This window comes from Gymnoscopelus braueri, assembly GCF_963280865.1.
Source record: "Gymnoscopelus braueri genome assembly, chromosome: 5".
In the NCBI taxonomy this organism is placed as follows: Eukaryota; Metazoa; Chordata; class Actinopteri; order Myctophiformes; family Myctophidae; genus Gymnoscopelus; species Gymnoscopelus braueri.
In genome coordinates this window covers 33,452,230-33,476,516 of record NC_137606.1, presented here as the reverse complement: position 1 = coordinate 33,476,516, position 24,287 = coordinate 33,452,230, and the positions used below count along the sequence as shown (strand labels likewise).

Sequence of the window (24,287 nt, the reverse complement as noted above, 5' to 3'; positions counted from 1 at the left end):
ACACCCTTTCCAGAGATGGCTGCATCAGGGATATAGGAAATCATGGTGATGTCTGCCTCATCATGACTAAATGCAGTATCTATCGTCAGCACTGAAGGTGTACAACATGCTCAACGGCTTCTGCTTAATGTTCTTACTCTTCATGATGACATCTCATGTGGGTGATCTTTCTGTGTGTGAGGATACACCCCAATATTTTATGACCAAGACACACCAGTGCTTCAACTCTCCCTCTACTGTTTCTGCACATTTTGGGGAAGGCTTCAGTCCACTCCACTCACATGCATCATGACAGCATCTTTCCTGATCGTTATGGCAGTCTGCTCCCCAGACTGGTGAGCAGAGACAGTGATCCAGAATCTATCATGGTGCTGACAGACAAGGTCTAGCTTAGCCTCTATGGCATGGAGCACATGCATCTTCGGCAGGCACTGGGTTAGATATCATGCACACTGCACATGGCCAGCACGGAAGAAGTGCTTCAGTCATGTGCTTCATGAGAGAAAAGGTGAAGTTAATGTCAATGTGTCTCCCTGCACATTCAAACTGGTGGATGTGAAGTGTAGGAAGAAGTTGTCTACCCACTGTCAGCCAGTAGGATGGAAATGCACAGTGTCCAGGTAGGCTACTGCTGTATCTGTTCAAATGTCTTTGGCCAAGTTGAGAGAAACCACTTCAAGAGTGCTGCTGACTCAGGACTGACCACTGAACTTGCCTGTCATGTTCTGCAACCACATGCATTTCCACTTCCAGTGCTGAACCTTGCATCAGTTTTGCAATGCAGCTGAAGAATGACTGTATAACATGCATCCCACCGGGATGCACAATTACATTATAGAGCTTTTCTGGCTGATTCCATACCTGCAAGGTGTCAACAAACGGCTCCATGTCAATTGTGAGGTGAATAGGGCCTACTGTACATGTCAACCAGTGACCATATCTGCTGCCTGCTTGGACACCTGGTTGGACGATAAGGTGCGAGAGAGACCTTGACCTGACCTTAAGCACATAGGCCAAAGACTGACCAGCAAGTGAAAATATAACAGTAGAAATAGATTCTACACCTATGAACGCCCCCCCCCGCCCCAGGTCCCCATATGAATCACCATAAGTTCACACATTCCCTCACACAACTGCAATATTTAGTTGTTTTTAACATAATTTAGTACAATGGAACATCACCATGGGATGGACACCATCTTTGATTTGGCAATAAATAATTAACTGATGGTAATTTCACTGATTCAGCCATATTTCTTGAACCCTAAAACCTAGTTTTAGACACCAAAACCACCTTTCTAGGTTGAACAGTATCATATTGGACGCCATCTTGAAAATGATGGCTTTACGAGAAATATAATTTCTTAGATTTTTTTGTATGTTCTTAAGCATGCCTAGACGTACCAGAACCAATTGAAAAACCTTTTGTATATATATTTTTGGGGGGGGTTAATAGTATATTTTCATAGATTGACCCATGTCATTTTTGCCTAGTGTTATAAAATAAAATGCATGATAGCACCCATAAAGCTACCATTGGTGCAAGGCTATCACATATTTTCTAACTCTAGACATGCATACCTTGACAAAAATCACTATGAGCATTATTCCCCTCAGATGGTACTGACCAACCCCCCTGGCTCACGGACTAATAGTTCAATGTGTATTTTCTGTCTGTCTGTCTGTCTGTCTGTCTGTCTGTCTGTCTGTCTGTTGTGCCTTCCTGCCTGCCTGCCTGCCTGCCTGCCTGCCTGTCTGTCTGTCTGTCTGTCTGTCTGTCTGTCTGTCTGTCTGTCTGTCTGTCTGTCTGTCTGTCTGTCTGTCTGTTCTGCCTGCCTGCCTGCCTGCCTGCCTGCCTGCCTGCCTGCCTGCCTGCCTGACTGTCTGTTTGTCTGTCTGTCTGTCTGTCTGTCTGCCTCTGTGGTGTCAGTAGTTGCCGTGGTGACAGGACAGGACCTGTTGCTAACAGATGTTTGCCTCTGATAACGACCTGTAAAAAACACACACACACACACACACACACACACACACACACACACACACACACACACACACACACACACACACACACACACACACACACACACACAGTGAAACATACACTAACACATTTTAGGTTTACTTTTTCTGAAAAGGTAAGTTGAGCTTCTTAACATAAATCTGTCTTTACATTCCAATCATTTCTGTCTCTCTTCAACAACAGTAGAACAATGATCAAATCCTAGATCAGCAGCATTAAAATCAACCAATAGTAAGGGTTTCAAGTTTCAGATCCTAGATCAGTGATGTTACAGTCAACCAGTAACTAGCTACAACAAGAGTTTCACCTCACTTTTACCTGTAACTGTGTTCTGACAATAAAGTTGATTGATTGATTGCTTGCTTGCTTGCTTGCTTGCTTGCTTGCTTGCTTGCTTGCTTGCTTGCTTGTTTGCTTGCTTGCTTGCTTGCTTGCTTGCTTGCTTGCTTGCTTTGTTGATTGATTGATTGAAGGATCAGATCCTAGATTAGGGTGACCACCTCCAAACAGGCCCATTGAGGGACAGGTGAACCCGTTTTGCGGGACACCGCAGGACACGCGGGGGGGATTGATTATTATTTATTTTTTTAATTTTGGTTTAATTATCATCAACATTGGCCATCATCTTTTCAAAGTGCTTTATTTATTAAGCACATAAAAAAGGGTTTTACACACAAAAATAAATACAATTATACTATATAATAAGTAAATTCTCACTATAAACCCCTTGGTTTCAGAGGACATATAGACACTAATAACAAATATAATGTAAATACTGCATAAGTATAAATTCCACTTAAATCATAGTCATATTCTTAGCTTAGTTATTAACAACAACTTGAACAAAATATCTATAAGCCCGAGAGGGTCGCTTGTAAAAAATCTATGGCTTTGATGCTATAGATTAGATGTAGGCCCTCCCCACTACAGCCGTTTCTGGGATGGGCATTGCCAAAGAGGCAGTCTTCGGCGATTGGTTCACCCCTAACCAATCACAATAGTAGCAAAGCAGATGACGTCGTTGTCAAGCGACCGTTGTTGTTATGCTATTTGTTATGTGGCTAACCGGGTGCTAACCAAACAAACACGGTAAAATTATGTCGGATGACGTTTCTAAAACCTGTCGTGTAAAGAAAATGTATTTTTAAACGGGCGATTTTCAAACGTACGCTGTATATTTGGGCGGTCAACAGCCTCAGAAAAAACTTTGTGCGAACGTTACCGCAGTGGGCGCAGCCATGTTTGTTTGTGTTTGGACGGGGCTGTTGTTTGACGTCATCGAGTTGAAACAATGCTGATTGGTCGTAAAGATTTTCAACCGAGTCTGACACCTCCTTCGACAGCGTCACCAGATCATGACAGAGCCTATTTAAAAATAAAAATTCAGAGAACCGGCAGGGGCGGACAGTGACACGCATTGTATCCGATAAAGCAACCTATTGCTTGGCCCGTTCAGAAGTCCCCCCTACGTCACCCCCTGGTGTTCGGGGAAACGAACTGCTGATGAGGAGGGGGGGGGGGGGGGTAGTGGAGGGCCGGTGTTTGACAACATTTTTTTTCTTTGGTGGTGCATGAACCCCCCACCACCATTGTGTGGGGTGGGTCTATGATGGTAACTATGATGGACCCACCCGACACAATAGTGGTGGTCCCCAGGTTGCTCTTAGTCAGGATGGTGGTCCCTGGGTCAAAATCAGTTGAAAACCCCTGCTATAGGTTGTTTGTTCAACAACATCCTGCCATCTCTCCAGCTCTTTAATAAACAGAGAAAAAAAATTCAGGTGGGTTGCAAATGTTTAACCAATCAGGAGAGAGTACCCATTTATCAGCTTAAATGTTATATTGTTCCAGTTCCAATTTTGTCTGCTCATTGTTGTCTCCGCCGGAGGCGGAGAGTATGTTTTCGCTTCATCCCGCCGTGTGTTAGCTTGGCCCCTAGCCAAGCTAACATCAAGCTCCACGTGACACGTGACAATATGTTGACACCAATGCTTTTGATTGGCTAGAGGGACGCATGACGAAATAAAATCCTATAAATAGGTGTGTCACTTCAAAAGGCCATTTATGTTTTTGAAGTGAGGTAAGAGAGGATCAATCAGTCTTGATTGGAACAGTACCTTCCAGTACAAATCACCCGTCCGTGCGTGTGTGTGTCCCTCTGAGAACACCTAACATTGGTCAGTTTCACGTGACATCACAATATGTAATATAAATATATAAATAGCTTAGACAGGAGAGGCTGAGATCACACAATGCAACTTTAACAACAGGACGCATTAAATACATTGCGCTCACGGCTGGGGAAGCTAAAACTGCTAATCATTGACGAAGTTTCCATGGTGGGTGCAGATCTTCTACATCACATTCACAAACGCCTTCAAGACATCACAGGCATACACAGCTCAGAGTCCCGTTTTGGCAATGTCAGTATCCTCGCAGTCGGTGACCTGTACCAACTACCACCAGTCATGGCAAAACAAGTATTCGATACCCCTTCTGATGCCTATGTCAGACTACATGGTTCATTGTGGAAAGAAAACGTCCAACTATTTGAACTAACAGAAACGATGCACCAGAAAGATGACCAACCCTTTGCAGAACTGCTTATGAGAGTTCGTACAAACACATGCTGTGCAGAAGACATTGCACTGCTACACACCAGAATCGTCTCTAAAACAGATCCCTCATACCCAAGTGACGCATTGCATGTCTTCAGAACAAATGCAGCCACAGATTCACACAATGGCGAAAAGCTAATAAAGTTGCCAACAGAAATATCCAACATCACCGCAATTGATTCACAAAAAGATTGTAAGACAGGACTAGTTAATGTTACACTATCAAGCAACCCATCGCATACAGGAGGCTTACGGGAGGTCGTGTCTGTAGCAGTTGGGGCCAGAGTCATGTTGACAACCAACATCAATGTCTCTGACATTGTTCCTCATCTCAGGGGTACATAAATTACTTTAACATTCACCTTTTAACAAAGAACTTTTTGTTTAACTAAAAGATATATCTTTTACCCTACTGTATCTCATTAGTTATTGTCATGATACTATAATTGCTATGATATAGTAACATGTTCTATTTTAAGTAAGAATTAGAACATTCCTAGAGAACTATCGTTAAAGATAGGGTAAGTGATTTCATTTGATTAAAATAGCACGGGTCTGCCGGCGGAGACTTGTGCTCCGAGGAGCACATTTTCTAGTTTATTTTTGTCATCACTTCCAATTTCACTTCTTTATCCTGTATCCTGTATGAGTTCTTTCTCCTGATTGGATAAAATTGGTATCCCGACCTGAAATTTCATTTTGTGTTTATTAAAGAGCTGGAGATAATCATATCACTTACCCTACCTTTAACAATTACTGGTTATTTTCCATCGTTTCCATTGTTATTTAAATTACTTTAGTTTACAGACATAAGAGCAGTGTAAACTGAATGTCTTTCAGCCTTGAAAATGAGCGAGGAGCTCTCTCACTTTTCCTATTCGAGAGAGAAAAATATACTCCTCTTGTCTGTACATGGTAATGATCATTGCCCATATGCAAGTTCAGATCAATTGCTGAACGCACTGAGGAGAAAAACCTGGTCAGACAGAAGGAATGCGGTTTAGACAGAAGGATAGAGGTTTGGAGAATTGGAGGATGTTCTGTACACATTAACGGATGGATCACACAAACATACTTGTCTGGCTCCTATGAAGGAATAGTCACTGACATGTGTGTAGTATGGAACATGGTTTCTCTATCAGACGGCTGAAGTTTGGATAGCCCGCACTAATGTTGCATTACAATTGCATAAAACGGGCTTAACTTGATTCAAAACATTTTAAGTCATGCATTTGTTCAATATCGATACATTTCACATTAAAAACGGCTAGTTTAAAAGTTTGTTAACAGTATTCAGGAGCTTAGGGGAGTCCATCATGACGCAATGGCACTAGTGATGATTCCATCTGACAAATCAGTAGTCTGCAGTGTTTTCATGTCATCATTTGGTATCACTTCAGCTCATTTGGAACACAGATGGAGGTGATACCAAAAAAGTGTTTTGTAAAAGGTTCTTTTGCCAAATAGAAAACCATAGAAGGCGAGTGGGTTGGAGTCAAACTTCTATGTAATGGCTTCTATGCAATGGCATAAAGTACAAATGAAAAGGACAGAATGCTTTGATACGTATAAACTCACAGTTCAAGTCTTTTTATTTTCACTCAGTGGTGGAAATGAACACGGTGTCTGCTGTGAGACTGTTGAAGTTTGATTATAATACTTTATGAGATTAAAGAGGTTTTATTTGTCACATGCTCATACAAGTATGTGCAGTGAAATGTTGGAGTGGCATACTTCACCAGACTGTGTTACCACACTCCAACATAAATTAAGTATAATGCAAATAGGCAATAATGGTTATACAGGGTGTTACATAGTAATTAGCAATAAAATATAGTGTGAGAAGTATGTAAAATCTGTAAAGTGTAGAAAATGTAAATAACCTATAAAAAAACAGCATCATAATACACAGACGTGTTATAAAGTTAGGTATCCCAATTGCTGTTAATCACCATTTTTGCGTGAAATGTTCTAAAGTCTGCTTTGTGTAAATAAATGGATGGGAAGTGTGGTGCATTAATCTCTATAATGAGGTATAATGTATTACAGTATGTAATTATGAAGTGTGTGTGTGTGTGTGTGTGTGTGTGTGTGTGTGTGTGTGTGTGTGTGTGTGTGTGTGTGTGTGTGTGTGTGTGTGTGTGTGTGTGTGTGTGTGTGTGTGTGTGTGTGTGTGTGTGTGTGTGTGTGAGAGAGAGAAAGAGAGAGAGAGAGAGAGAGAGAGAGAGAGAGATAGTTAATAATAATTTAATATAATAGTGATATTGTTGTTGTTACTTACATTATTCCCAGTTTGTTCAGGAGAGACGGCAGTCAACAGCACAGCCAGGATGACAAAACCTCTCATTTCATCTAATAATGACAATTATTATTATTATTATCATGATCATGATCATGATCATTACCCTTATTATTATTATTATTATTATTATTATTATTATTAGTATAGTAGTAGTAGTAGTAGTAGTAGTAGTAGTAGTAGTAGTAGTAGTAGTATGATTAGTATTACTATTATTATGATGTATTAACAAAATATGTCACAAATATCACAAAGGTTTTTTGTGAACTAGTTTAACTACTAGATTTCAGCCTACTCTATATTTCATAGACCTACACCTACTTCTATAGTTCATCCTTACTGGTATAGCCTACTGCTTCTTCAAACAGTGCTACTTTAGGCAATCTCATATCACCTGCAGCCTACTACACTGTTAATATACAGTAGGCTACAGTAGCCTAGTGGTTCTCAAACTGTGGGTCGGGACCCCCAGGGGGTCCCCACATGATTTTTGCGGGGTCCCCAGGTGACAGTGAAGTGACAATTTAAGGACTTTTTAAACCCCTTTAATACCTCAAAAAAAAAAAAAAAATACCATTAATGCATCAAAAGTAATCATCAAAATATACTTATACTGGTCAAACATTGGCCAAATTGTCAAATAATATGATAAAGAGGCAAATATTTTCACAATATTTATCTGTGGAACCGAGTCAAACTAAATGTAAAGCCTCAACTCCTACAATTCCAAGTGCTTATCAGGGTGGGGTGGTCCCCAGTTCAAATAGCCAATGATTATTTTGGGGGGTCACGGCATGAAAAGGTTGACAACCACTGCAGCTAGCCTACACCTCTAACACCTTCTACTATCACCACTAATAGGCTTTACTCCTATTAGACAACTCCAAACCTTACTTTGCATTTTCTACAACAAACGTTACTTCCACTGCTACTAAATGGACAAATGACATTAGGCTTTACTCACTCGCTGATGTCTGTCAGCTGGTGTCCTTGTCATCAAGCCACACGTGTATTTTTCTTCTTATCCCAGTAAAACACACATCCGTATGGACCGTTATATCAATCACAACTGTTTGTCTGCTATCACCACTAAATAGACAAGGTTCAGGTAAAAAGAGAGAAGAACTCAGCTACTGGATAACTAACTCTCTCTCTCTCTCTTTCTCTCTCTCTCTCTCTCTCTCAACTCTCTCAACTCTCTCTCTCTCTCTCTCTCCCCCCTCTCTCTCTCTCTCTCTCTCTCTCTCTCTCTCTCTCTCTCTCTCTCTCTCTCTCTCTCTCTCTCTCTCTCTCTCTCTCTGGTCTGTGCATGAGTGCTACTTGTCTACCGGCGGTGGGAAAGTCAATCGCCTGTTTTTGCAGGTTATACTATCACGTTTTAAAAACCTGCATAATACTGTGTAGGCTATACGCGTTCATTTAGGTGGAAATTGGGGATATCAGTAGTAGCCTATAGTCTGTTTTCTCTTCTGTTGCTCTTCTGTTTATAGCAGGTTTTCTCTTCAGAAGTAGAAACAGAGGTGACTTTTAACAATTACGACTTCATCATCTTCTACATCTTGTGAGTGGGAAAGTGATGGGTTTGGGTCTGTTGAAGGGGAACTCTCCTTTTGGATGTTTCACACCAAGTGAATCGAGGACCGTATGAAGTATAGGGTAAGAAGGCATTTTTTAAATACTAATGAATTGTACAAATCAAAAACAACTTACATTCGACTCGAGTCATTTATGTACTTTTCTCTGTGTAGGTCTATATTCTATGAAGATCTTGACTAATGTAATACATTGATGTATATTGTACTAGGATGTCAATCAACAAAAGCCAACTCTAGCACTTGTCATGATGAATCTATTAATGTCGGAAAATGTATTTGAATTAATTACTGTTGACATAACATAACACATTACTGTTGTTCATACATCAGCAATATACATACAACATACTCTAGATTAGCTACCCAAATTAGTCACTATATAGGCCTACTATTATTGCTACTGAGTTACCAGTTACTTTTATTATGTTACTTTTATAGTTACTACATCTACTTCTGGGTTACTATTAGGACTACTACTATTAGTTATTAAAACTACTATAGAGTTACTAGTATTACCATGCCTAATAAGTTACTCTCCCTAGCCTACAACTACTGAATTACTATTAGTAGCCCTACTGCTACCTACTACCTACCTACTTATTACTATTGCAAAGTTATCACCATCATAGTGAGTTACTGTACTGAGTTATACATATGTTTTTCCCGAGAGAGAATACAACGTCTAATTCAGGAGATTTTAGTTCCTTTCTCTACACAATGAGTTTCAGAGTTATAGAACCTCCAACTCTGAAACTGTGTTTGTTTGCTGGATCATATCTGCTTAAAATGTGAAAATTTAATAAAAATGAAAGGTTGGGGTGAGGGTAACATGTATTTTACTCATCAACTATATGCAGGATTGGTGGAGTGGTGGAGTGACATCCCTGGCTGTGAACCAATCAGAGCTGTTAGAGAGGTGACAGGGTGGCGTTGGAGGATGATGATTTCCTGCCCCACCACCTCTTTCCACACAGCAATTTGGTAAGATATAAATTATTGTTATGAAGTGTTAAGGTCCTTACACACGGGGCGATTTTTAAAAACCTTTATAAAGTCAATGGAAGCGTACATGGAGTGAAAAAGCGAAGCGAAAAAGCGTCTTTTAATTATTCGGAACGAGTCCGAATTTTGCGTATATTCGCATATTCGCCGGTGTGTATCCGCCTTTATCCTACTAAATTCACGAAATTTCTCTCCGTCAGTGTGTGCGTCGTATCTCGAGAACCGTCCGACCGACCAACTTCAAACTTGGTGCACGCGTGGCGCGTCACTGAGGACTTGAGGGAGTGCCGTGACCGGTGTTGAGTTCGTCGCATAGGTGGTTGTCCAGAACCGCCGATCCGCCGCCCATATATCGGCATATATGGAGATATGCCGATCGTGTTTTGGGGCGAACTTTCTTGTATTCCTGTATGGGCGTATAGGGCGGATCGGCAGTTCTGGACAACCGCCTATGCGACCGATTCAGTGGTTGGCACGGATAGACCAAATGGTCCCAGATTTGTGGTATGAGCTTCAGATGACCCCTTGATGGAACATGGCAAAGGGCATTTGAGAGGGGCTTACGGATTCTGAGAATCGAAAAACCAAAAACTGGACCTGAGGAGGAGGCACAGGAGTTTTTGAGTCCTGAGGTCTGAGGCGGATAGCCTGGTAAAGCCCCTCCCTCCGGAAAATCTCATTTCCATTTGATTTCAGGAAGGAGTCTGGCATGAGAACCTGTGTGTGTTTTTGGCTGTGGGCTGGAGTTGGGCGGGAGTAATACCGTTGACTGACAACCCCTTCAGCCAATCAGCAGTGTTCCCCTTCAGCCAATCATCTGCGCATTTTTACCACCTCCAGACTAATGTGACGCAACGGGACTTTTGAGGGGGGAGGGAAGGGGAGGCGGGGACATAGATTGGTGAAGCAATAGGAAGCCCCGCACAAATCCGGGCGGCTGGGTTTGGATCCGCCCTTCAAGACCATCGAATTGGGCTCGTTCTCTCAGTCTATGATTAATTGACCACATATATGAAGTTAAACAACTCAGTTCTATCCAAACGATATCTTAAAAGTAAATTCTGTGCCTCAAAAAATAATCGTTTTAAAGTTTTAAAACCGAAAGTAAAAACAACGCACAGAAAACAATGGCTGCCGTTCCATTTTGGTCGGCTGCACTCGGATCCATTCGGGTTCACTCGAACTCGCCACCTGATTGGCCAACTTTCGCTGTCAATCACAGAACGATGAGCGAGGAGGGGCTTTTCCAGGCTAAGGACGCTGATAGGTGAGTCCATTTGGTGAACGGGCAAGAAACGCCCAGATAAGCCTTCAAGCCAGACTCACTCCTGAAATGAAATGGAAATGAGATTTTCCGGAGGGAGGGGCTTTACCAGGCTATGAGGCGGAGGCATCGGTTCTAGGTTTCTCTGGTAGGTTTAGACTCCTTGAGTGATAGGCAGGGCTTCTCTGGTAGGTCCAGACTCCTTGAGTGATAGGCAGGGCTTCTCTGGTAGGTCCAGACTCCTTGAGTGATAGGCAGGGCTTCTCTGGTAGGTCCAGACTCCTTGAGTGATAGGCAGGGCTTCTCTGGTAGGTCCAGACTCCTTGAGTGATAGGCAGGGCTTCTCTGGTAGGTCCAGACTCCTTGAGTGATAGGCAGGGCTTCTCTGGTAGGACTAGACTCCTTTGAGTGATAGGCAGGGCTTCTCTGGTAGGTTTCGACTCCTTGAGTGATAGGCAGGGCTTCTCTGGTAGGACTAGACTCCTTTGAGTGATAGGCAGGGCTTCTCTGGTAGGTCCAGACTCCTTGAGTGATAGGCAGGGCTTCTCTGGTAGGACTAGACTCCTTTGAGTGATAGGCAGGGCTTCTCTGGTAGGTTTCGACTCCTTGAGTGATAGGCAGGGCTTCTCTGGTAGGTCCAGACTCCTTGAGTGATAGGCAGGGCTTGAGACGTTTGTGTTGGGTTTCACGTAATCTCTCAAGACAGATTCAGAGCTCCGCAGCTGAATCTGTCGGCAACTCCTGTTACAACGTGTAGGGTTTGTTGTTAGTAAACAAAAAAAAACAACGAATACGCACCACCGGAAGAGGAGGGCTGAAGGAGGGTGAACGTATGAGGGGCCGTTTAGGCCAAAAATAATGAAACACTTTCACACACGCTAACGAGACAGTCTTATACTTACTACTGAAATGCTTTTACATTCAATTTTGAGACACTTTCACACACACTGATGAGACACTCTTACATATACTACTGAAATGCTATACGTTCAATACTGAAATTCTTGCACACTCACTACTGAAACACTCTCACATACATACATACTTTGTAAATCGATGCACGTTCATATATGAAACTTTATACATACTCATCTGAACACATACGCATACATATGAGAAACACATACACATACATATATACTTCTGTGCCATATACACATGCATACGAAATGCTTGCACGCATACAAGTTAAACATTTATACATTTATATCTGAAACACTCACACATACACATATGAAAAGGCTGCATGTATATCGCTGAACACTTGTACATTTACAACTGAATTTCTTGTATATTATTACAAACTAAAATGAAAACTTTAGATGCATGTGCAAGCCTTTCACATGTATTCATACGAGTCATTTCAGTAGTATGTATACATAAATTCAATAATATATATACACATAATTTCAGTGATATGTATAAGTGAGTTCAGTATAATGTATAAAAGAGTTTCACATGTATTCATACAAGTGATCTAAGTAGTATGTATAAATGATTTCAATAGTGTATATATACACAATTTTTAAAGCATGTACAGATCATTTCACATGTATTCATACAAGTAATATCAGTGATGTATATAAGTAATTTTGATAGTATATATAAATCATTACAATAGCATGTATAGATCATTTAACTATAATGTATACAATAATTTCACATGTATGCATACAAGAAATCTCAGTAGCATACGGAAGTGGTTTCAGTAACACCGGAAGGCATAGGCAGGTGCGTGCACACACCAGGAAGAAACTTCCAGAGAGAAGGAGAAGATAAGAAGGAGAAGACAAAGGCAGCATGGAGGGGAACCCACTTTAATTAATTCGATATCGAATATTAATATATCACCTATGCAGCAGTGTAAGGTCCTTACACACCGGGGCGAATTCTTCATGCAAATAAAAAAGTTTTTTTTCGCCTGTTTTTTAAAACCTTATAAAGTCAATGCAAGCTTCCACATCAAAGACGAAATTTCGCGGAGCGAAAATGCGTCTTTTATTTATTCGGACAGCAGTCATATTTTGTGGAAATGCTGGTGACTGCTACACCTCTGACCAATCAAAATGCATTTATGTAGGCCTATTTTATTAAACAATCTATAGGCCATCCCATTGGATGAGCGCACTGGTGCTCAAAATGGGGTCCGGGGAGTGGGGACCCCCATGGGGGGTGATGCGCGGGTCAGGTTTTTTTCATAACCCGCCCCGCCACGGAGCACAAGTTCAACAAAACAATATATAAATCAACGGCCCGAGAGAGCGAGAGAGAGCGAGAGAGAGAGAGAGAGAGAGAGAGAGAGAGAGAGAGCGAGAGAGAGAGAGAGAGAGCGCGATCGAGAGAGAGAGAGACCCCCTCGCATCACTACCAGGGTCCTTGGGACTCGGGAGTGTTCTGGGGGTCCCCCAGCAGTATAACCATATATAGCCTATATCAGCTATTTGAAAATATCCAATCTACAAGCTCACAATGCAATGCATTGCGAGCTTGTAGATCACAACAGTCAGTGGAGAAAAAAAAAGTACTCACATTTTTACTTTAAGTATCAATACTGCAATGTAGAAATACTCTGTTACAAAGTAACAGTTAAGTATAAAGTCCGGAATAAAAAATGTACTTGAGTAAAAGTAGCCTACAAAAAATAAAATAGGCCTACCAAAAGTAGAAAGTATAGGCTACTCATTATGCAGAATGTCCCATTTCACAAGTTTTCTGTATGACATATACAAATCTTTTGAAAATAGCAGATCTACAGATCTGTGAGCTTGTAGATCTGCTATTTTCAAATGGTCGAAATGTATGATGATACACTTTTGGGCTGGATATAGACCAATCGACAGTGTAAAGTAACTAAGTACATTTACTCAAGAACCGCCTGCCGCTCCAAGCCGCTCCGGCCGGGGCCGCGAACCATACGTCGCACAGACTGACACAAAGAGAACCATAAGTGTGTAGCTCCCCGATCAAAACTTCATTAAAATTTCTCCGTAGGCTAATCCACACGAGTTACTTTTGACGAATCAAAATGTATCTATGTATTAATTTTATTAAACACGCTAGGCCATCCCATCCAACTCCTGTTGAAGATGCGCGCATCGGTGCTCACAGTGGGGGACTCCTCTGGGGGGTGATGCGTGGTCAGGTTTTTTTTTTCTTCATTTAGAGACAGACAGAGACAGACAGACAGACAGACAGACAGACAGACAGACAGACAGACAGAGACCCGCCCGTCCCGCGCTGCCACGCATCACTACCAGGGGGGTCCTTGGAAGTGTTCTGGGGGTCCCCAGCAGTTTAACCACTTCAACCCATATAGCCTATACATCAGCTATTTGGGGTCAGTGCGGACCCGTTCGGTGCCCCCCGGGACGGTTTTGTCAACGGGGGGTTTTGTGTTGCCCTCAGAATCTTTTTGGTGCCACTAACATTAATCTTTTATTTTTATTGATTGTATATCTGCTATTTTTGAATAGCCAACATATACAATATGGATAAAGGGGTGAAAATGTATTAAAACCTTTTGCTGGGGACCCCCTCAAGGACCACTGGTTGAGAACCACTGATTTAAAGGAAATGGCTGTAATGACAATACAGGGGCAGTTCTATAACTTATCCATTAATTTAGATTAAATAGAGTAGACAGGGGGTCCTCAGAGTTACTACTGGGGGTCCGCCAAATCATTGTGTGATATGATTTTTTTTTTTTTACATTAACCACTTGAACCCTAGCAGCCGAAAATAGCAGATCACGTTTCAACTGCGCGGACGGTGTCACACGCAAACGCGTTACCTAAAGAATTCGGTCTGAGCATGCGCAAAATGGCGGCTCCCTTGGATTATTATTGATATTTGTAAGCTTTCTAAGACGATTTCTAAGTGGATTTTATTGTTTATAAAGTAGGATAAAGTAGGACGTGGCCATGCAAAATGGTGGTGTCCCGTGGATTTGTAAAATATTCGCGGTAAAAAAATAAGTTTCTTCCTGGTGTGCGCGCGCACCTGCCTGTGCCTTCCGGTGTTACTGAAACCACTTCCGTATGCTACTGAGATTTCTTGTATGCATACATGTGAAATTATTGTATACATTATAGTTAAATGATCTATACATGCTATTGTAATGATTTATATATACTATCAAAATTACTTATATACATCACTGATATTACTTGTATGAATACATGTGAAATGATCTGTACATGCTTTAAAAATTGTGTATATATACACTATTGAAATCATTTATACATACTACTTAGATCACTTGTATGAATACATGTGAAACTCTTTTATACATTATACTGAACTCACTTATACATATCACTGAAATTATGTGTATATATATTATTGAATTTATGTATACATACTACTGAAATGACTCGTATGAATACATGTGAAAGGCTTGCACATGCATCTAAAGTTTTCATTTTAGTTTGTAATAATATACAAGAAATTCAGTTGTAAATGTACAAGTGTTCAGCGATATACATGCAGCCTTTTCATATGTGTATGTGTGAGTGTTTCAGATATAAATGTATAAATGTTTAACTTGTATGCGTGCAAGCATTTCGTATGCATGTGTATATGGCACAGAAGTATATATGTATGTGTATGTGTTTCTCATATGTATGTGTAAGTGTTCAGATGAGTATGTATAAAGTTTCATATATGAACGTGCATCGATTTACAAAGTATGTATGTATGTGAGAGTGTTTCAGTAGTGAGTGTGCAAGAGTTTCAATATTGAACGTATAGCATTTCAGTAGTATATGTAAGAGTGTCTCATCAGTGTGTGTGAAAGTGTCTCAAAATTGAATGTAAAAGCATTTCAGTAGTAAGTATAAGACTGTCTCGTTAGCGTGTGTGAAAGTGTTTCTTTATTTTTGGCCTAAACGGCCCCTCATATGAACGGGCCGACATCCGGTCTCTACACACGGACGAGGGCGACGCCCCCCAGAGGCAAATTGAAAGGATATTTTTTGTCGCCCCTGTTTGTGGCCGATGGGTTCCCAGATTGGGTTTTACGTGTCGTGCCGGGCGTGATGTTCGTGCCGGGCTTAGCATTATGTTAGAGCTGGGGGTAGGAGGGGGGTGGGGGGGGCAGTGAGAGAGAGAGGGAGACAGTGAGAGAGAGAGAGGGGGGCGGAGAGAGAGACAGAAGAAACCCGACTATAGGTTGGCGCCGTCCTAGTATATAGATTATAATAACTTTTCAGTTAACACAATGTGTATCTTTCTTTGTTATTGTTATTGTTAATTGTTATTATTTATCAGGATCTGTTATTGCTTGACACATCTAATGTTTTCACTTGAGCAAATCCTACACTAGACTGGCACCCTTTTGATCCATATATGGACGAAAAGGGGGTCAGGCCTATATGAGGCTTTCTCTGTCCCCTTTTCATCCATATATGGACGAAAACGTTTTCTTACATGTCCCTCTTTTTGATTGGCCAAGCTTAGCGTGACGTAGTGCTCTGATCTTCAGATTTCAACCATTAGGGGTCTGGCAGTGCTCCGAGGAGCACTTTTTCTAGTTCATATATGTGTGCAAAAGGGACACAGTCAGACAGATACCGAAACCTCCATATATGGTCATAAAAGGGACACAGACAGACAGACGGGTACAACTGGTACTCTGACAAGGGGTACACAGGTATTGCATAACGGGGTGGGGCATGCATTTCCAACTGGCATCGTTCCCGACTTACATCATTCCCGAGTTATAAATAAATAGGAAACTGAATAGTAAATGTAAATACATTGTAGCCATGCCCCACCATGATGAAGTAGTAGTAGTACAGTAATAGTAATAGTAGCAGTGATATAGCCTGGCATGGCCAGACTAATATCACTGCGTAGATATTATTTTTAGCGGTGGCAGATTTGTCTGGTTTCCAGGCTAGCAGTGATAGTACAGTAGTCGTAGTAGTAGTAGTAGAAGTAGTAGAATTGATTACCATTGCTGACCTACAGTGTGCTTGTGTTTAGGTTTCTGATGCTGCTGTTCATTCAACAACACACCGTGTCTGGGGTGAGTACCTTTTTTATTTGTTTTTAATTTAATTTATTGTCCTTGATGCGTATAAATTAATCATAATAATACAATTAAATTATAAAGAATTTGTGTGCACTGATAGTTCAAATACTGTATCTCTCTAGACTATCAACCCTCTCTTTCTCTCAACCATAGCAAACAGTTATCACATCAGACACTAGACACTGCAAAGAGGCAGAGAGAGAGAGAGAGAGAGAGAGAGAGAGAGAGAGAGAGAGAGAGAGAGAGAGAGAGAGAGAGAGAGAGAGATAGAGAGAGAGATAGAGAGAGAGAGAGAGAATGAGATTGAGGGCAGATGTGAAGTTACACACTGGAAATAAACAATGTCTGTCTGTGTGTGTGTGTGTGTGTGTGTGTGTGTGTGTGTGTGTGTGTGTGTGTGTGTGTGTGTGTGTGTGTGTGTGTGTGTGTGTGTGTGTGTGTGTGTGTGTGTGTGCGCGTGCGTGCGCGTGCGTGCGTGCACCTAGCCTAAACAATAGATTTTATCTTTCCAGGATCACAGGAATATTGTGTGTGTTCACTTTGTCTCTGATCCTTGTACTCCTTACTATTGGTTTATTGTAATGTCGCTGATCTAGGATCTGAACCATGTACTCCTAACTATTGGGTGATTGTAATGTCACTAGCATTAAGATCATTGTACTTCTTACATTTGGTTGATTGTAATGTCGCTCGTTTTACCATTTACTCTCTAGTTTGTTGCTCCAGTGTTTCCCCTACAATTAAGTTATAAAAGTAGCGCTGAATAATAATCTATGAATAAATAAAAAGTTGCCCTCAAAATAAGAAGTCAGGTGTCTTTGAGATTGACAGCTGTCACTGAGTCACATGGACCGCCTCCTGTCAAAACATTGCATATGGGCAATTCGGAGGCTTCCATCTTTTTGTATGCTAGATAATTATTAAGATGGATCTTGAAATGTTTATCTCACAGATGTGCAAAGATCCTTGCACATTCTAGTCAAATACGTTTGTTGTAATGTTAAGCTTAATTTATAGTCCGTGGCAACGCATCGGTAGGTCCACATAACAGCAGGAATGCACATGAGTTTGTACGTCGAGGTGGGATGGCTGACGGGGCTTCAGGCACGGCTTTCCCGGGGACAGTGGCGCTGGGCAGTGGAGTCTATGTTGTCCTGGGCAATGGGATCTCTGTGGCACTGGGCAGTGTGGATTCTGTGGCACTTGACAGCGATGATTTTGTGGCACTGGGCAGCAGGGAATCTCTGGTGCTGGGCAGACTCTGTGTTGCTGGGCAGTTGCTGGAGGTAGGCCAGAGTTTGCTGTAACCCTGGACTGGATGGGCATGGGGGCAAGGCGACCCAAGTAGAGTTTCTGTAATTTGCTGGCACCACAAGGACCTCCCCAAGCCATAGGTATACAGTAGGTCTTAGGCTGGGACCAGCTCAGGATAAACAGGAATTTTGATCTGGCTACAGTTTGGCCTGCAGGCTTCATAGGCTGGTTTCTTGTCAATTCTCCGTAACATACTCACTATGGGATATCACCGCCCCCTGGCGTTGATGCAGAGCTACATACCATAAACTCCCGGGCCATTCATTGGCTGAGAAGGGTATGTCACGTGTCCGGTAGACCGGAAGAGGTATAAAACCTCTTGCGTGACGTGGCTCATCCTCTTTCGCTTCTCTGCATGGCAGATGCAACAGCTCAAGACATACCTTAACACATTGGGTGCCAGAGGTTTATTAAAATATTATACGTTGAGTGCCTGCATTTCTTCCATCCACTTGCGTTAAACGTTTCGTGCTGTGGAAGCCCCGACGCGGAAATGCATGTAAACAAAGCGTGCGTGCGAGACGGCGGAGGGTCCCGACTAACGCCTGGAACAATAATATTTCTAACGCGACCCTCCATTGCAGCGTGATCGCCGATCGAAAACGGCTCGTTTCCACCAGATTAAAAAGAAATGGAGATATTAAGCTTTTAGTCAAGGAGATAACATTGAAAACGCCGACCGGAAGGATTTTTGACATGGAGCCAGATCCAGCCTCTTCTTCTCAGAAACTCTTTGGGTGATGTCAAAGTTTCGTTTTAGCGCCCCACGTGGCCCACATGTATAAAAATAGAATTGGGTCAAAAACGGTCCGGACCGTTTTCGGCACTTCTCGTTTGGACCCTCAAAAACGGTCCGGACCGTTTTTGGCATTCAATGTGTTAATAATAACGAACGTAACTTTGATCAGGACAGAAACCAGCTTTAGCCCACTCGGTGGTACTTGTACTAACCAACGGGTTTTCCTCCTATTAAAAAAAAAAAAAGTTTTATTATTTCCGCTCCCGCGGCTATCTTCTCTTTCTTTCTTTTACTGCTAAAGCAAGTTTTCCTCCTTTGAGTTTTCCGCGCTCTTAGCCTTGCGGTTGAAAGCTAACAGGTTAGCTCGAGATGGAGGTTCCACGTCCCTGCGTATTGCTGCTCTGCCGCTTGATGATCGCCGGGGATGACCCTCGTGGTTTCTGCATCTCGTGCCTCGGTCTCTACGGGGCCGGGGCATTTCCAAGATGCACCGGGACGCTGCGAGGGCTGCGCTGTTCTCCACGCTGCACCTCGATAGCCGCTTAGCCAGGGCAGCGCCCTGGCTGCGGGAGGCAGCGACGTCTCGTCCCCGGTCGTCGCGGATCCAGCAACACGGCCCAGGGAACGTGGGTGGTGGGGCCCACCACGTGCGCTCACAGTCCACAATGGGCCCTCCGGCAGTCCCGGCTGCGAGCGGCGTTAGCCCCCGCTCGCAGCACCTCCAGGCTGCTACACAAGCCGTGCTACGCAGCACTGCAGCAGCCGCTAGCACCGTGTCTGGGAGAACCACCCAGGTGCAACTACCTAGCGGCACTTCCTCCCCCTCTTCCCAGCCGTCTACTCCGCTGCCACAGCAAGCGTACCGGGCCAGCGGTGCGTCGCCAGGAGACAACGAAGGGGCTCCGGCGACGGCGGCATAGGCGAGGGGAGAACGAGGCAGAAGCTCGTGAGTGAGTTAGCCCAGACTAGCTACGTTAGCTGCTTCGCTAGGTTAACGTCGCCTTAGTCAGGCAGTGTTTTGTTGGCTTAACACCCATGCAACAGGTTATTAACAGCGTTGTCCTAGCCTAGCTTGCCTCGCTAGGATAACACCAGCTTGTTAGCCTTCTCACTCTGTGTATCGAGCAAACCTCGGGGGCTTCTGAAGACCTTACTCGATGGACAAGATGGACGGCTCCTCGACTGCCAGAAGGCCATGTTTAATGAAAACGAATGTGTGTTTAAAAGTACAAATTTTTTTCTGCCAAAGAAATAAATGTGTTACATGTTACAAACGATCTCGTTCTTTCACGTGGCTTGAGTGCAGCGGAGCAGTGGAGTCCCCTACCGCGGGCTTCTCTGCTCCAATGCTCTCTGTATATAAGCCCATAATGTCTGTGATGCCCGAACTCCGGTATCCCAGACATTGATGGGCTAATATCTGTGCATGTAATGTAAATGTATCAACGTTCTCAATTACATAAGCCCACACTGTCTAGAACACCCGAGTCCCGGTGTTCTAGACATTGTTGGATAACATCTGAAAGAGCAGCGGAGCAATGGAGTCCCCTGCGGGCGGGCTTCTCTGCTCCAATGCTCTCTGTGTATAAGTCCACAATGTCTGTGATGCCCGAACTCCGGTATCCCAGACATTGATGGGATGATATCCGTGCATGTAATGTATCAACGTTCTCAATTACATAAGCCCACACTGTCTAGAACACCCGAGTTCCGATGTTCTAGACATTGTTGGATAAAATCTGTGCATGTTCTTGGATCATATGAAGGTAATATAAAAACCCACATCACCCCTGTCCGCCAGAGGGCGCAAATGCGCCAGTGGAATGGGGTCACGCCGGTTTTTGCCTTCCGTCCCACAGGAAGTGCTCACGCACCACTGTGAACCGGAAGTACTTCGGTCAGACATGACCCCTTGGCCGTACCGCCTCATGTTTTGCAGGCCACGTTCGCCTTTGACGAGCGACAAAGCATCCCCTACGGGGAGGAAGGTTTTGTCGCCTCACAGGCTTCCGTCCCACAGGAAGTGCCCACGCACCACTGTGAACCGGAAGTACTTCGGTCAGACATGACCCCTTGGCGTACCGCCTCACGTTCGCCGCTGGAGGGCGACAAAGCACCTCCTAGGGAGGACGACTTTGTCGACAAGATGGCGGCGGCCAGAGTAAGTTAGGAAGAGAGTAATGACAGTAGCGTCGATCCCATTGTGAGAATGGAATGCGGAAGTGCTCTGTCTACGTCAATGAGATAGTTCCAATGTTGGAACTATAGCCCATAGAGGCCCGCTTTGCGGCGAGATCGAAGCGTGACGTTACTCTCTCTTCTACACTCTGGCGACGGCCAAGGTAGGATTAATCATTGATATATATATAGTTTCACTGTATATATCTTTGGGCTTAATTCTGACGCCGGGGTTTTTCCCCGTGGCCAGTCTCGTGACTCCTCCGAGTCCTCCGTTGGCCCGAGGGTTAGCACCGCCGGCGGCAGTGGCAGCGTCACTGGTCCCCATGGCAACGGTCCCCATGGCAACGCTCCCACTCTCCGAGCGGCCGGTGACGTCATCGTCCAAGCCACTCGCTCGGTGTGTGAAGCAATGGAGGTTTGCAAGCCGAATGCTTAGGTATTGCTCACAATACTAAAGGGTTTCAGGCTGCATTTCTCCACAAATCCCCCGTGACAGAAAAAGTATTGTTTTCCCGTGCAAGGGGCCCAGCAGCCAATACTCTGAGGGAGGAAGTTTCCTTCCTCTTGAGCATGGGCGCTATTAAAGGCTTACTTCCGATACTTCTGTTTACTATCCCAGTACATCAGCGTTACACTGTGTGTGTACAGGGTTTTTCAGTACAGCAGTGACACACTGTGATTGTACTGATCAACTCCCCTGATCCGCAACAACACATTGTGGTTGTACTGGTGTGTTTTCCACGTGCTCTTATGCATATAATCTCCTATGTCGGACACGGTGTTGTTCCTCTCATGCAGAGGATAAGGCAACCATGTCTCTGAGAGAGGGGGTTCACTCTCTCTCCATAGTGAGTATGTTACGAAGAATTTGTCAAGAAACGCAAGGTTACGTTGTAACCCCGGTTTCCTTAGAATTCAGAGTAACATAGTCAGAGAACTATCTATGAATCGGAACCAACTGGTTTTCTATTCGTAATATTTTCTGGTGGAAAAGAAGGGGGGGGGGGGGTACGACCCATTCTGAATCTGAAGGGTCTCAATAAATACTTGGGTCAAAGAGCGGACCTCTGTCTCCGCCATTTTGGAGGGACAGATGCCCCCTTTGCCGTACCGCCTCACGGACTACAGGCCTCGTTCGCCACTAACGAGCGACAAAGCACTCCCTAAGGGGAGGACGACTTTGTCGACGCTCCGTCCGGAGCCTTTGGGCTCAGACGAGAGGGCGACGGCCAAGGTAGGCTTACTTCGGACGGCCCCGTTTGTCAGAGTGACAGCGCCGTTGGTTTCCATGGAAACAGACAGGCTGCGCTGGCGGACAAACCGGATGCTGACGTCAGGCAAGGTCCCCGTGACCGGTCACGTGACCCCGCCGGGTCCTAACGGACCGTTAGTACCTCTACTGCCTCGGGCGGTCACCTCAGGGTTAGCACCGCTGGCGGCAGTGGCAGCGTCGCTGGTCCCCATGGCAACGCACACAGGGTTAGCGCTGCTAGCACCAGTAGTAGCGTCTTTGGTCCCCATGGCGACGCACACACAAGAAACCGGTTCCCTTGGAAACGGATCTCAACGTTTCTTGGCCCATGGTGATTTAGCCTTGACTAGCTTGTTAGCTGCTAGGTTTGCAGAACCTCCAGTCAGGCTACTGTTGCTTCGATTGGCGGCTAACTGGCCTCACTAACAACCACACATTACAGTGTGGTTTTTTGGTGCAGCGCATAGCCAGCCCCGCTAAAGCAACACCACGGTGGCCACCTTCCACCGCTACCCTTCCACGGTCTCTAACGGCCCCGCATGTGCGGGTCCGCTGGATCACGTGGCGACATCACCGGTCCAGTTGGAAACGTGTGCGTTGTCCGCACTGGGTGACATCAGAGCCCCTCCTGACTCGCTTGCTGAGGCAGCTTGTTGGAGAGTTTGCAGTCCGGAACTGTTTTACTATCCCGGTACTTCAGTGGTACACTGTGTGTGTAGGGTTTTTTTCTGTACAGCAGTGACACACTGTGGTTGTACTGGTCAGCTCCCCTGATCAACAACAACACACTGTGGTTGTACTGGTGTATGACCCTCTCTGCGGACGGTGCGTTAAGGAGATGGGTGGACCAGCATTGTTTTCAATGCTTATTTCCACGTTCCTTTCTATCCACCACAGTCAGGAGGTGGCGCGGCACACAGACGTGGCCGTTTCCCCACTTGACGTCGAGGGGTTTTTCACCGTCACCGTCCGTCGAGCGTCTTGGTCCCGTCTCAGCAGACCACCTTCATAGGGGGTCTCGCTGGGCTAGACCAGGCTCACGGCGCGTCTGTCCCGGGCGGGATAGACAGCGTTTCGGCCTAGGGTCTTCTCGCGTGAGGCGACAAGTCACATACAGGCTATGCGTGCAGGCGACGGGTCTCATGACTTCGGCCTTACACCTGTTTCGTTTGGACAAGCCCCACGTGTGACCTTTTTTCCCCGGAGGTGGATGTGGGCTCTTGGAGCCCCGTCCACCTGAGGTTGTCATGTCCTGATCGGAACCGACAACACCACGACCGTGTGCTATGCCAAAAAGCAGGGAGGCCTGGCCTCTCCAGTGTTGGACAGGCTAGCTGGCGATCTGACGCTGTGGTGCGACGCGCGCCTTACGTCAACCAGAGCCTCACAGGTACCGGGCCTCCTGAACAGTGGAGCGACTCTGTTGTCCAGGGGCGTTTTTTGGTACGCAGATTGGCCTCTCCTCCGGAGATAACAAGCCAGATCTGGGCCAGGTTGGCCGACTGAACTGCTTTATGCATTCCCGTCACGGGAGTTGGTCCTCTCAACTTGTCAGACTCCACGGACTGTCAGTGCCACTGGTGGCACTGGCGTGGGGCGCATGGAGGTTAGGAATAATCCTCTCCTCTACAACGAGCCCTGGGCCCTCCCCCCGATCAGAGATCTGCTACGGCAGGCAGGGGTCGGAATTTTCCACAAGCAACCTCAGGACCTAGACCGGTGGGCTTGGCCCGTGAGGGGGAGACCTTGACTTCTTATGGCCTGCCCCCTGAGGTGGTAGCTACCATCCAGGGGGCGAGGGCCCTTTCCACGAGGTCTGCGTACGACGACAGGTGGAACCTGTTCGTGTCATGGTGTCTGGGTCAGTCACCGCTGGTTGAGGCCTTCCGGGCCTCGGTACGCAGCATCCTCATGTTCTTGCAGGACAAATTGAACCAAGGTCTGGTTTTCTCGACGGTTAAGGTGTACC

At 44.7% G+C, this 24,287-nt stretch overlaps 2 protein-coding genes across 3 annotated transcripts in view; one reads left to right on the top strand and one right to left on the bottom strand.

Moving 5' to 3' along the window:
* The window catches only part of col4a3 (collagen, type IV, alpha 3), an 82,396-nt gene extending 74,285 nt beyond the window's left edge, over positions 1 to 8,111 (bottom strand). The window contains exons 1-2 of the mRNA XM_080428913.1: positions 7,902 to 8,111; positions 6,920 to 6,990 (exon numbers count right to left, since the gene is read on the bottom strand). Of these exons, the coding sequence (XP_080285039.1) occupies positions 6,920 to 6,985 (66 nt within the window). The 5' untranslated portion in view covers positions 6,986 to 6,990; positions 7,902 to 8,111. The remainder of the gene's footprint in view (positions 1 to 6,919; positions 6,991 to 7,901) is intronic.
* A 132-nt stretch (positions 8,112 to 8,243) lies between these two features.
* The window catches only part of col4a4 (collagen, type IV, alpha 4), a 92,148-nt gene continuing 76,104 nt past the window's right edge, over positions 8,244 to 24,287 (top strand). For both annotated transcript variants that reach the window (XM_080428476.1, XM_080428475.1), the window contains exons 1-3: positions 8,244 to 8,593; positions 9,390 to 9,513; positions 16,784 to 16,826. In XM_080428476.1, coding sequence (XP_080284602.1) covers positions 9,470 to 9,513; positions 16,784 to 16,826 — 87 coding nt within the window. In that variant the 5' untranslated portion in view covers positions 8,244 to 8,593; positions 9,390 to 9,469. The remainder of the gene's footprint in view (positions 8,594 to 9,389; positions 9,514 to 16,783; positions 16,827 to 24,287) is intronic.